The sequence below is a fragment of the Thunnus thynnus genome, chromosome 23 (assembly GCF_963924715.1).
Source record: "Thunnus thynnus chromosome 23, fThuThy2.1, whole genome shotgun sequence".
Classification (NCBI taxonomy): Eukaryota; Metazoa; Chordata; class Actinopteri; order Scombriformes; family Scombridae; genus Thunnus; species Thunnus thynnus.
The window spans coordinates 23,466,103-23,477,704 of NC_089539.1; the positions used below are offsets into that span (position 1 = coordinate 23,466,103).

The 11,602-nt window shown below is 37.7% G+C and overlaps 1 protein-coding gene across 1 annotated transcript; it reads right to left on the reverse strand.

Annotated features, from left to right (window-relative positions):
- Positions 1-5,795: 5,795 nt before the first annotated feature.
- Positions 5,796-8,522, reverse strand: il22 (interleukin 22). Its single transcript, XM_067581693.1, has 5 exons — positions 7,796-8,522; positions 7,564-7,614; positions 7,160-7,309; positions 6,491-6,547; positions 5,796-6,235 (listed from the first exon to the last, which is right to left on the reverse strand). Exons 1-5 carry the CDS (start codon positions 7,973-7,975, stop codon positions 6,149-6,151), a joined length of 525 nt encoding a protein of 174 aa, XP_067437794.1. The 5' UTR covers positions 7,976-8,522; the 3' UTR covers positions 5,796-6,148.
- Between the last annotated feature and the right edge of the window lie 3,080 nt (positions 8,523-11,602).

Here is an 11,602-nt window from a genome sequence, read left to right on the forward strand (position 1 = left end):
TGTACAGAATAGAACACAAATTACAGAATACAGTATTGACCAGGATAACAAAATTATACTGGATTTATAATATATATGAAGAATTTGATGAAGAGGACACCAAGCAGCTTCCATGTGCCACCAGAACAGAATAGGATCTGAGCCACACAACCTCCATGGAGACCTGGCAGGAGGACAGACTACACAGGGGGGAGACTTACATCATCATAAAACCATTCACATACACAGGAGAAGAGCAAAGAAAATGAGAAAAACACCATTCAGAGAGAGAGACATGGGTGGAGGCTGAACTCCTGCAGGATGGGGAACCAGATCCAAAACCTCAGGAAATGGCTCCGACAGCCAGGGAAGCAGAGTGGTTCCAGGATGGGCACTGGTCCAGCAAGAGACGCCTGAGAGACAAGAGAGGACAGGAAGAGAAAATAGGGAGAGATGAGAGAAGGGTACACTGGAACAAGCAGAACATTAGAGAGATGCAATGGTTATCAAAACAGTTGCAATAAACAATAATCTCGTCTGCAGGACAGCGCTTGGTAAATTAATTGGGACAGAAACCATCCCGCCGTGCAGTAAAAGGTCATGAAGTGAAGTTTAAGGCAAAAAAATGAGTTTTAAGTTTTGTGATATGGGATGGGAACCACTAAATGTCAGACATAAATGCTAGATGATTCAACTTTGGAACAGACTTGTGAATATGCCTGAACAGCGGCTCACTAGTAAGTTTTTTAACTGGGACATTTTGCATGGATACCTCTGGATTAATGAGGTGAAATCCTTATTTTGAATTCCTGAGTCTTTTTTTTATTTTCCAAAACAAATTACAGTGTAATATTCATGATGCCCTGTACAAACTGTTACTGATAGTCTGTTCATGTTTAATCTAAATTAAGAACATATTGTCAGCTACAGAGTGGAGCCTTATGTGAAGCAAAAATTATCCAAAGGTCCATTTTATGTTTTTTTGCTCATTATATGATGATTTAAGGTCTACACTATTTATTAAAATGGCTTTAATTTCTGATAATTTTTTTCTGGATGAATGATTATAAAAAACATAATCTGTCACTTTCAGGGAGTGAACCTTTTGTGTGGCTGATTGTATTTGTTGAGTTTGGTACAGAAGACACAGTTCTTTGTTTGCAATGTAATATAAGAAGTTTTATTCTTGTCTACGTTTGACAAATATCTCACCACTGTAGCTGCATTTTGTTATCTTCTAAGTCCATGTGGGCTGGGCAATGGTATATGCATGACACAATAACTAACTAACTAACTAATCATCCTCTTGTTAGCAAAATGACCAAACTGCATCCCCCTTGTTAACCTGCCACCCCTCCTGTCCATCCCCCAGTAGCAGAGACAGTGCAGGGGCAGAGGGGTTGTTTAGTTGAATATGTTAGTCTAGTGTGCCTTACTCATTGATCCATTATCTGATTGAGGTTTGTGCAAGTTAGAATCTATGGCCCCGACTATGGCTGTGAAATATCAGTAACCTAACTGTGCTGTGTATTGATAAATCCATGGCGTTGTCCATGGTGCTGAAGTAGCAGACAGATTTGCATATACTCTATAGAATAGTGTCACTTTCATGATCAAATTGACAAGTAGCAAGGTGTAGTCACGGAAGAGCAAGAGGATCATAGAGATACACTGCTGTCTGTAGTATTCCTATATTTCTATGATCATTCAGTAGCATCTGTGCTGCTGAAAATATACCCCAAGACCAAGCCACCTCTGTAACAAAATATTTTAGGGGAGACATGACTACAGATATAGTTTTTACTTTACTGGTTCAGTTTAACCTGGGAGTGGAACAGGTAATTGTCAAGGGAGTAGCAGGAAATGGACCCAAATGCAGGACAAAACAGCCAGAATGAACTGAACAATGTCTCTTTAATAAAGATCCAGAAAAACGGAACAAAACAAAACCAGATGGAACAGAGCAGAGCAAAACTGAGCAATACAGAACCAAGGGATCCAAGAAAAACCAAACTGAAAACCAGGACTTATGTAAACTGAACTAATGAAACAACAGGGAACAGGTGGCAAAACACAGGGGCAGGCTGAGCTGATTGGCTGGGGAGGACACAGGGAGCAGAGCAAGGCTAACGAGACTGAATGCAGGGAAGTTGTGGAGAGAAAAGCAGTCTGGGAAAAACAAGAAAAAAAACCCAAAAGGCAATAGCTGCTCTGGGCTGAGGGCAAAATAAAAAACAGAACTTCATCCATGAGTTAAATAAGAGTCTACCATATAATCATGCACTATCCTCTTTGTATATAGACCATCATTCATTAACTGTCTTGGAATTACATAAATATAACTTAAATAAGTGAACAAGTCACACTGAGCAAACACAGCAAATAAACTTCAGCATTGCATTGCCAATCTAGGGACCTTTACCATAAAGACCAGAAACATAAACTGCTGTTGACATAAACACGAACCAATAAATCTGTCTGCATATTAAGGCTGCACGTAACAACATAAATTGGACTGAAAGACAACTGTTGCTCTGCATTTCAGTTCACTTTTGCACTCAGTTACTATGAGAGTCAATGTAGCAAGCAACAGCATCTCAAGGGGCCCTTAAATATCATCTGCAACAGTGGAAGAAAAGTCTGACGGCATCTGGTGGACTGGTGGATGATGGCAACTAAGAGCATAGAGCCAGACTGTGAAAGAACCATGACAGTAATGTGAATGGTGAAGTTAACCTGCACTGACCACACCATGCTCAGCTGCTACAGTTACATAATTCAAGATAAAGTCTGTACCATCAAAACCACGATTTGTTTAGAAAAATAAGCATTATTAAAATGCTTAATGTCCACATTCAGTAAAAGAATAGGCCTATGCACAATATGTTTTTAGCCTGATAGAAGTTCTATTACATTGAAATTATAAACGCAATTATAATATCAAGAATTAGGCTAGGCCTATAAGATTACCTTGCTGTCCTAGGGTTAGGGTTATTTCATTTAATGTAATTACATGTAATTACATTTGATTGATTTGATTTGTGATGTCTTCAAACTGTTTATTTAGTCTGATAACAGTTTAAAAACCTACAGCTAATCCACATGTTGGAGAGGCTGGAACCACAGTTTTTCTTTGAATTAAGAGTTTTAACTGGAGAAAAGAATTAAACTATTTAACTATTTGCATGTTACCACCTCTAATGTCTAGGGGAACACAGGGAGTAACATAACCAGTTTACTGAAAACCCTTGGCGAATGAGGCTGCTGAAACACTTTCAAAGTGCAACAAGGAATACCATTTATGAACAAAAAAAGATGATTAACAGAGATAAACTGACTGAAATAGCAGCAGAAAAGGAAGCAAATAAGGTGTTAGGGTCTCCAAGGCCAAAACAACAAACAAAAACCCAACACTAACTAGAAAATAAAGTCTCACTTGGTCTACAGAATTGGAAAGAAAGATAATGCTAAGCTCCCTGGATAACCACAAAAGAGGAGAAAAAGGAAAATGGCAGAGAACCCCTACAAGGCTTCCTGAAAATTACCTACAAGTTACATGAATGGTAAACAGAGCTGGATCAAAGTGCTACCAGCAGCACAGAGTATGAACAACAGCAAATAAACTGAACAGCAGCACCAGCCCAACAAGCAGCTCAGTGGCCAAATGGCAAGGAGCACTGATTCAAGGGGTTGATATACAGCTCCACTGACGATCAGATGAAGTTTTTGTTTCAGCTGTAATTAAATAATTAAAATAACATAATGCATTTTTATTCACAGTTAAATGTGTGGCATTAAAGACAAATATATATAAAGCCTCCCCACCCCCAACACACACACACACACATATACACACTCATTCTGTGTATACACAGACGTAGGCTACACATGGAGCTGAAACCAAACCTACACCAGTGAAAGTAGGTAAGTAGGTCTCGTCTACTTGTGGTTTCTGCAGAGTTCTGCACCAATTTAATATTAAAATCATTCAGTGTATGTGTGTGTGTGTGTGTTTGTGTTTCGGGGGGTGGGGGGGGATCCCCTTACTCCTGCCTCACCAAACAACACCTAAAACTTAAAGATAGATTATGTACTTGCAACTTCAGTCACAAAAGGTCGCATGGAAGTGTAGATTCAGAGTGAAAAAAACAACACAGTGGGCTACGTTGGTGGGGACGTGTTGCCAACCGCAACTGCTCCATATCATTTGAGTCTATGTAATCTGATTGATCGAAAATTAGTAATAAATGTGCGGCAGGGAAGTCCAATTTGAACTCTGACAGGTCCACCATTCTCCATTTTGTGAGCCTGGTCTTGAAGAGGGACTCTGTGTCAAAATCTAGTTAGAATAGTTTAAGTTTTTATTGAGCTAATTTTTTGTAAGGTTGTGTTTTTATATATTCGTCTATCAAACTGCACACAGACAACTAAGGGACAGATCGTATTATTCCATTATTCCGTTATTCAGTACTGTAAGGCTGCAACCAACTACTGTTTTCTTGATGGATTCAGTGGTTCATTGTAAAAAAAAAAAAAAAAGAATAAAAAATGCTAATCATTAGTCCCTGATGCCCAAGTTTTGTCTGACCAACACAAAGATGTTGAGTTTACTGTCATGGAGAACTGTGAAAACTAGCAAATATTCATATTTGAGAAGCTGCTACCAGAGAATTTTTGCCTTTAAACAATGACTTAAATGATTAATCAATTAGCAAAATTGTTGCCATTTAATTCTCTGTCAATCAACTAATCGGTTCTACCATCTATAGCAGGGGTCTAACAACAAACTCTTGCCCCTGGACCCTGTAGAAGGTTTATCCAGCCATGTGTGTTGCTTCAGTCTGAGTAACAGATCTGCTGCACAGTGGTTTGTGGTACTCAAAGACAGCATTATAACTCTAAACAGTTATCACAGTGACAATTATTTTACCTTTCGTCACAACAATCGTGAAGTAAACAGCAGAAATAAAGCGTTCATGTTACAATGTATATGGCTGGCCAACGCACAACTTGTTGGATGACGACACATTGCATTGCAGCAAAAGTTACCCCCAACTTACGGAAATGATAAATCTGTTGACTCAAAATGATGTGAAGGAGACGGATGATCACAGATGATCACCATCCACACTGCCTGCATTGGAAAACAGTGAACTCCAGCTTTTTGTAAGTTTAGCCTAGTTATAATATATAAGTCTTTATTGAGTGGAGATTTACACATCACTAAATTGAAACCACACAAACTAGTTCTTACTGTACGCAGAAATTGGTTGTTACTAAATATTTATAGCTACTAACTGCAGGCCAATTTTTTTTTCCCAGGATGGCGAAGCCATGACCCACCCAACTCTGTCTCTGATTGGCTACTACCTGTTGCCTTCATTGGTTGAGTTGGTCAGGTTTAGGTATGGGAAGTGGGATTGGTTAGGGTTGGGTTAAGAATATAGGGTAAGCCAATCAGAAGCAGAGTAGGGCAAGCTATGACTATACTATCCTGGGAGAAAAAAATATCGCTAATTGCAGGTGGAACTGTTGCTAAGCTAGCCGAATGAACCAACTGCCAAAGCTAACATTAGCATGCTAATATCTGACCTATTTAGACTAAGGAGTAAAAGAGAGTTTATTTTGCTTTTTGGCCCTAAAACTGTTATTTTTGGAGATTATGTTACACCTCGTAATGCTACAATGACTAGCTAAGACATTTCTTAAGTTTTAATGGTGTTACCTTATTCACTAAATTGCTAGCTTGAAACTAGCAAGTAGCTACAAAGAACTTTACACACAAACTTATATTAGAACCAAATTTATTTATTTTCAAGTAAATCCTGTAACACACAACAGTCTGAGACATTTAAATACTGTAACACCCTCCATAATAATCTGCCATACAGTAACATGGCAACAGGATCAACACCAGAGTCATTCCAGCTCAGGTATTAAAACATTTTGATCAAAAAATAGATCTATAACTGACTCAATCAAACGTCAATATAAATATTGTATTTTAATATATTTTTTAAAATGTTAAATATGTTCTCAAATTAAATAGATCAATAAATAAAAGTATAAAAGTTATTGGTATAAAAGGTGATAAATATGATCAATAGAAAAGCATCCGCATTCAGTAGAAACAGTAGAGGCATCAGTGTGCAGCAGCTGCGTTGTCGTTTTACGGCTGAACACAGAAGTCCTGCAGGTAGGTGAACAGGATGTCGATCTCTCCCACTGCTTTGATTATGCCTTGCTGGCCCTCCATCTGAAACACATAGTGACACATTAATAACAATAAAAGCACACATAATACCTTTGGTCAATTTAAAAGATAAGTTTGGTGATATTCTGCATTTTTCATGAAAAGACCAACAACAACAATTAATTGATCCTACAAATAAGTTAAATATATTTGTAAGGTGTTTTTAACGATTTACGTCTACAGGAACCAACCAGTTTGAAGCTAAGAGCCATAGACAGAGTATGGTGTCACTCAGAGCTTCAGTTTTTAAAATCTTACCTTGAGCTTCCTGCGAAACTCCACAGCGTGTTGATGGTCGCGGTAGTGAGCCACTTTCTGGAGAGACAGACAGGTATTGTAGGTTGGCAACTGTTATCTTTTTCATCTCGTCCTCTCTGTGTGTGCTGCATGTTTGTTTGCTTTCTCGTAGCGAAACCACAGAGAGTCGTTATCGATTTTAAGATCAACCACACCGCCACCACATATATACATGCTGCAAACACTGCATATTTACCTCTGAATACCTCATATTCTTAGGATGGATTGGCAGTATTTAGGAAATGTACTTGTACGTTTGTATATTTATTAGATTTTTAGGCTCAACAACAGACTTGTAAAGATGCTCACAAACTAATTAGCTGAGTTAATTTACCTGCTATATGAATCTTAAAGGAATAGTTAGATTTTTGGAGGATTTTTTGCCAAGAGTTAGATAAGAAAATTGATGCTACATGACTGTATGGTAATTTTGAAGCTACGGCTAGCTACTGGCTGTTTCCCCTGCTTCCAGTCTTTATGCCAAGCTAAGCTGACTGGCTATTGGTTGTAGCTATGAGATTGTTATCAAACTCATGGCAAGAAAGTGAATTAGCAAATTTCCCAAGATGTTGAGCTATTCCTTTAACAATCAAGATGTCATTTAACAAACAACTCAGTTAAAACACTCACGCAGCCTTGAGTCTGCAGATCCTCGCTGACACGGGTGAGGTCAGTCCTCAGGCGGTGCATGCTGGCATGCTGGTTGTCATGGTGAGGCAGGATGTTGTTCAGGTAAAAGTCCAGGATGTTGGCATGGAGGCAGCAGATTTTCAGGTGGTCCTAAAGTAGGTCAGAGGTCAGAGATCAGAAGGACTAACACCCGCTCAGCTTCCAAGAACATTACTTTGAAATGTTTTAACATTTTTTTTTGTTTGTTTGTTCTTTTATGAGAACGTTATTGTTGGACATAACTTTGGAAATTTCTGTCAATAAAAAAGTAATTCCGCGAGAATGTTCAGAAACAAATGTCCTCAAAATATATATTACAATAAGAAAATGACATATTTTCTTGCAGTAACCGGGATTATGCTTACTTTGGGAATTAGTCTGGTGTTGGTCATGCCCTCCGTCTGCATACTCTGAGCCTGAAGACACAGAAAGACTTATTAGCATCATGTTTAAACCAGATGTACTTCATGGGGAGACAAACATGAGGCATCGGCTAGAAGCTACAGAATAAGATTAAGGGCTGAATTTGAAAGAATTTTGAGATTTAAGACAGATTTTTGAGTTGGAATTAAAGTGTTAAATGCCGAAAATACTCACGTGTTGTGACACTTCACGGACAGCCTGGTATGTCTCGGGGTCTTGCAGCGGTGCACTGAGTGCCTGATTCACAGGGACCGCCGCTGCCTGCTCGGCCCAGCCAACCAGAAGCAGCGGCAGCAGGATGAGCATGGCAGCAGTTGAACGGGGGAAGGAGACGAGTGCGGAGACCTTCATCATTCAAGTAGATGAATTTATCTTTATCCTTTAAGCTTGAGGAGAAGTGTTTTCACCTGCAACACAGAAACAGATTGTTAAATATGACAAATAATGATAATAATAATAATAATAATAAGTAATAATCAGATTAAGGTGAATCTTCTCTCTGTGTGTCCCCACCTGTTAGTGGATGCTGTTGTGAAGACGTCTCTCTGCCTCGTCTCTTTATACAGATCAACCCTCCGCCCCCTTTGCAGAAATATAGGACAGGTAACCATCCAAAAAACCCCAACACACATACACACACACACACACACACAGGTCAGTGCTGAGCTGGTGCAATCTGTTACTTCACTGTTTACCGTCACACACTTACAAAAAGAGGAAATTAATTTGGTCAAAGTGTGACGACATTAATAATGTTTGTCATCACTCTGCTAAAAGCACATTTTAATAGTTCTTCTCCAGTGACATCACTTCCTCATTTTTATATGTGTGTGTGTGTGTGTGTGTGTGTGTTTGTGTACACCCTGGTGGATTATGAACTGGAAGTCCACGCTGTTAAATAAACTTCCCTGAGACAAAAATAGAAAAACTCGTCCAACCAGTTGATGATAGTAGGTTAATTTGTGTCATATGACACAACAATTAAACACTTAGAGCCAGCAAATTATGTAATCATCTGTTAAATACAGGGCTCTTCAGATAATTATAATAATGTGTACTGTAATGCTTCAAGAGGAGAGGTCTTGTGATAAAGAGGAAGCAACTTTGTTATACTGCACACAGCTGCAAATGGAGCCGTTTTTTTCATATGAAATACTAATAAATTCTCATCGTCTTTTAAGTGCATTACTTACAAATATCAAGGTGAATGTTAAATCCAGTGAAACATGTGAAATTGCAGTTCCTCTAAGGGCCCCTAGATGATGCTGGCTCCAGGAACACTTACAACTTCTTTTCCTGAAATCCAATGTTAATATATTTTCTACACAAAAACATATGTGCTCTGTAAGTAATCTCTTCCCTGCTGATGTTTGTCTTGTGTGGAGATTTTACCTCTTAACGACAGAATAGGAGCAATAGTTTGGCATTTGAGGAAATACTCTTATTTGCTTTCTTGCCAAGAGTGAGATGAGAAGATTGATACCTCTCTCATGTGTGCTAAGTATTGAGCTTTATGCTAGCCTAGCTTAGCTTAGAATAAAGACTGGAAATATGGGGAAACAGCTAGCCCGGCTCTGTCCTAGCTCCCAGTTAACATGTTGTATCTTGTTTGTTTAATCCAAACACAAACAACATGAATTTGTTAGCTTTAAAGGTGCTGGTAGGCATATTTTTTAAATTGCTAGTTTCCCCTGCCAGGTTTTTGAGAAAAACTAACCGAACTCCCGGCTTCATTTTAATATTTTCCATACATACATTAGCATGGTGTCAATGTTCTTAGCTAGCTCTCTAAAAGAAAGTGAAAAAGCATATTTCCTAAAATGTTGCACTATACCTTTAAAACCCTTATCTGCATGGATCCAAATGTGCATCTTCAAATTAACTAGCCTGAAAGCATCATCATATCAAGATTGTAGATCTCTGACTTTAGTGAGAAATTCTTCGACATTTAGCAGTTAATATCAGACAGAAATAAGCAAATGCAGGGCAGTTATGTAACAGCGGACTTTATCAGGATATACAACTGCATATCTCTCTGTGTCTGCAGATAATATCCCCCCAAGGGAAGCTTATAAATAGAGAATAAAAAGTCTCTGTTGTATCCAAGCTTTCTGACATTAGTATTTCCCTGTCAGTATTTTCCTGGCATTTTTTTCCAGCTGTGAAGGATCAAGTGGTTGTGTCATTTTTCTGTTTATTTTTCATTTATTGTGTTAGAGGTGGGTGTGTGTACCCCTGGGAGACTGATAATAGAATGGATGACTTCACCACAAAAATTGACCTGCAGACTTCCTTCTGACTTTTATGAACTTTTAATTAAAATTTAATGTATTTATTTGAAGCTTTTTATTCCCAGTCAGCTCAAACTGAATCAAAATGCCTCACGTAAACCCCCCCCCCATTAGAATCACTCATTCTGAAAGAAATCTCATTTTGAATGGTCATACGTACTCGTTTCCTGCAGATTGTGACTAATGACAGGAAACAATTACTCTTGTAGCAGCATATTCTGATCAAACTGCTGCTTCTGCTGCTTTTAGTTCAGTAAAAAAATGAATTGGTTCCTTTATCTCATCAAATTCAATCATTTCTACATCATGTAATGTTGCAACATGTACGGATTGAGGAAGAAGCAAACTAAAGTGGAACACCCAGTTAACAATGAAGGGGAAATGACCACATTCACAGGCGGATGTGAGCGGTAGCGACTAGAAATGCACTGCTGGAAGTTTGTAAGATTTTACATCTCTGTGAAATTCTTTTTGAATCACAAAACTCTCCGCTGAGCATGCTCAGAGGATGTTTGGGAAATAATTCAGGAACTTTTTCTTGCACCCAGAGTGATATGAAACTATGATGAACAAGTAATTTGATGCATTTGGTATCAGAAATCTGCAGGCTGTCAGGCTTTTAGTTAAAAAAAATTAAATATTCAATGTGACAGAAATTCAGAATTCAATCTGTTGCCCTCTCAGTGAACCAGGAAACTATTTTTCTCCTTCATTTAACAAAAATAATCATCATGAATCATCTGAGAAGTAATGTGAGAAATCATTTTAGATTTGTCACTATAAATTGATACATTTCAATATACGAATTGGAGGAAATGAGGGAGGGTCCAAGAAATCACAAACACTGCAAACATAAAATGCTAATAGCTAATTCAGCCCACGTTTAATGGCGCCAATTCACCAAATTGCAAACAAATATAAGCTTAAAAAACGGGCTTAAATTGTAACCCACAATGTAATACTTCTTGTTTGCATCCCCCAAAGTATTATGGGAACTGTAGCTAAAGCTGAAACTGAAGCTGAGAGCATGATTATCCCCCAAATTCAAGTAAAACAAGGAACAAAAATTAACAACAGGGGTGACAAAATCCATGATTATGAACTTTTTTCAATATTTATGACATCACTTATGCTCAAATGCTCTCCTCTGTCCATTCATATACAGATATTTGTAAAGTACAAATATCTCGAAAATGTATTCAAGTATAGTGTATACACATCCCAAAACTATTTTTACCCACCAAATCAAATTGAGAAAAAAAAATCAAAAGGTTCTGTTTGATTTAAAAAAAAAAAAAAAAAACTATTTACAGCCCTACCAGCAATGTGTAAGTTGAATGTAGCTTGGAAGTAACATCTTGTAAAAACAGGTTTCACCATCCAAATTGGCTAAAACTTTGACTTAAAACTTCTTTAGACTTACATTTTTTTGACTTTTTTCTAAGCAGGAAATTGTTAAAAAAAATATATGCAGATACACATTGTAAATCCAAACGAAGGTGCCAATAATTAAAACAATATTTGATGCAAAATATATACAATGAGAAAGATGCAACATAACAAAACAAGTCAAAATGTTTTCTTTTTCAGCCAATAAAAAGACTTTTATCCATATTTATAAAGTCATCCATGCCTTCATATCTTCACACTTTAATTATTGTGACTCATCATATTTTGGTATCACACAGTC

Bases quoted from the DNA above. Each gene is read 5' to 3' on its own strand.
- il22 (XM_067581693.1), bottom strand. From the start codon at position 7,975: ATGATGAAGGTCTCCGCACTCGTCTCCTTCCCCCGTTCAACTGCTGCC. The intron at 6,548-7,159 runs GTGAGTGTTTTA...CTGTCTCTCCAG, and splicing joins ATCTGCAGACTCAAGGCTGC to AAAGTGGCTCACTACCGCGA. The intron at 6,236-6,490 runs GTAAGATTTTAA...TATGTGTTTCAG, and splicing joins AGTTTCGCAGGAAGCTCAAG to ATGGAGGGCCAGCAAGGCAT.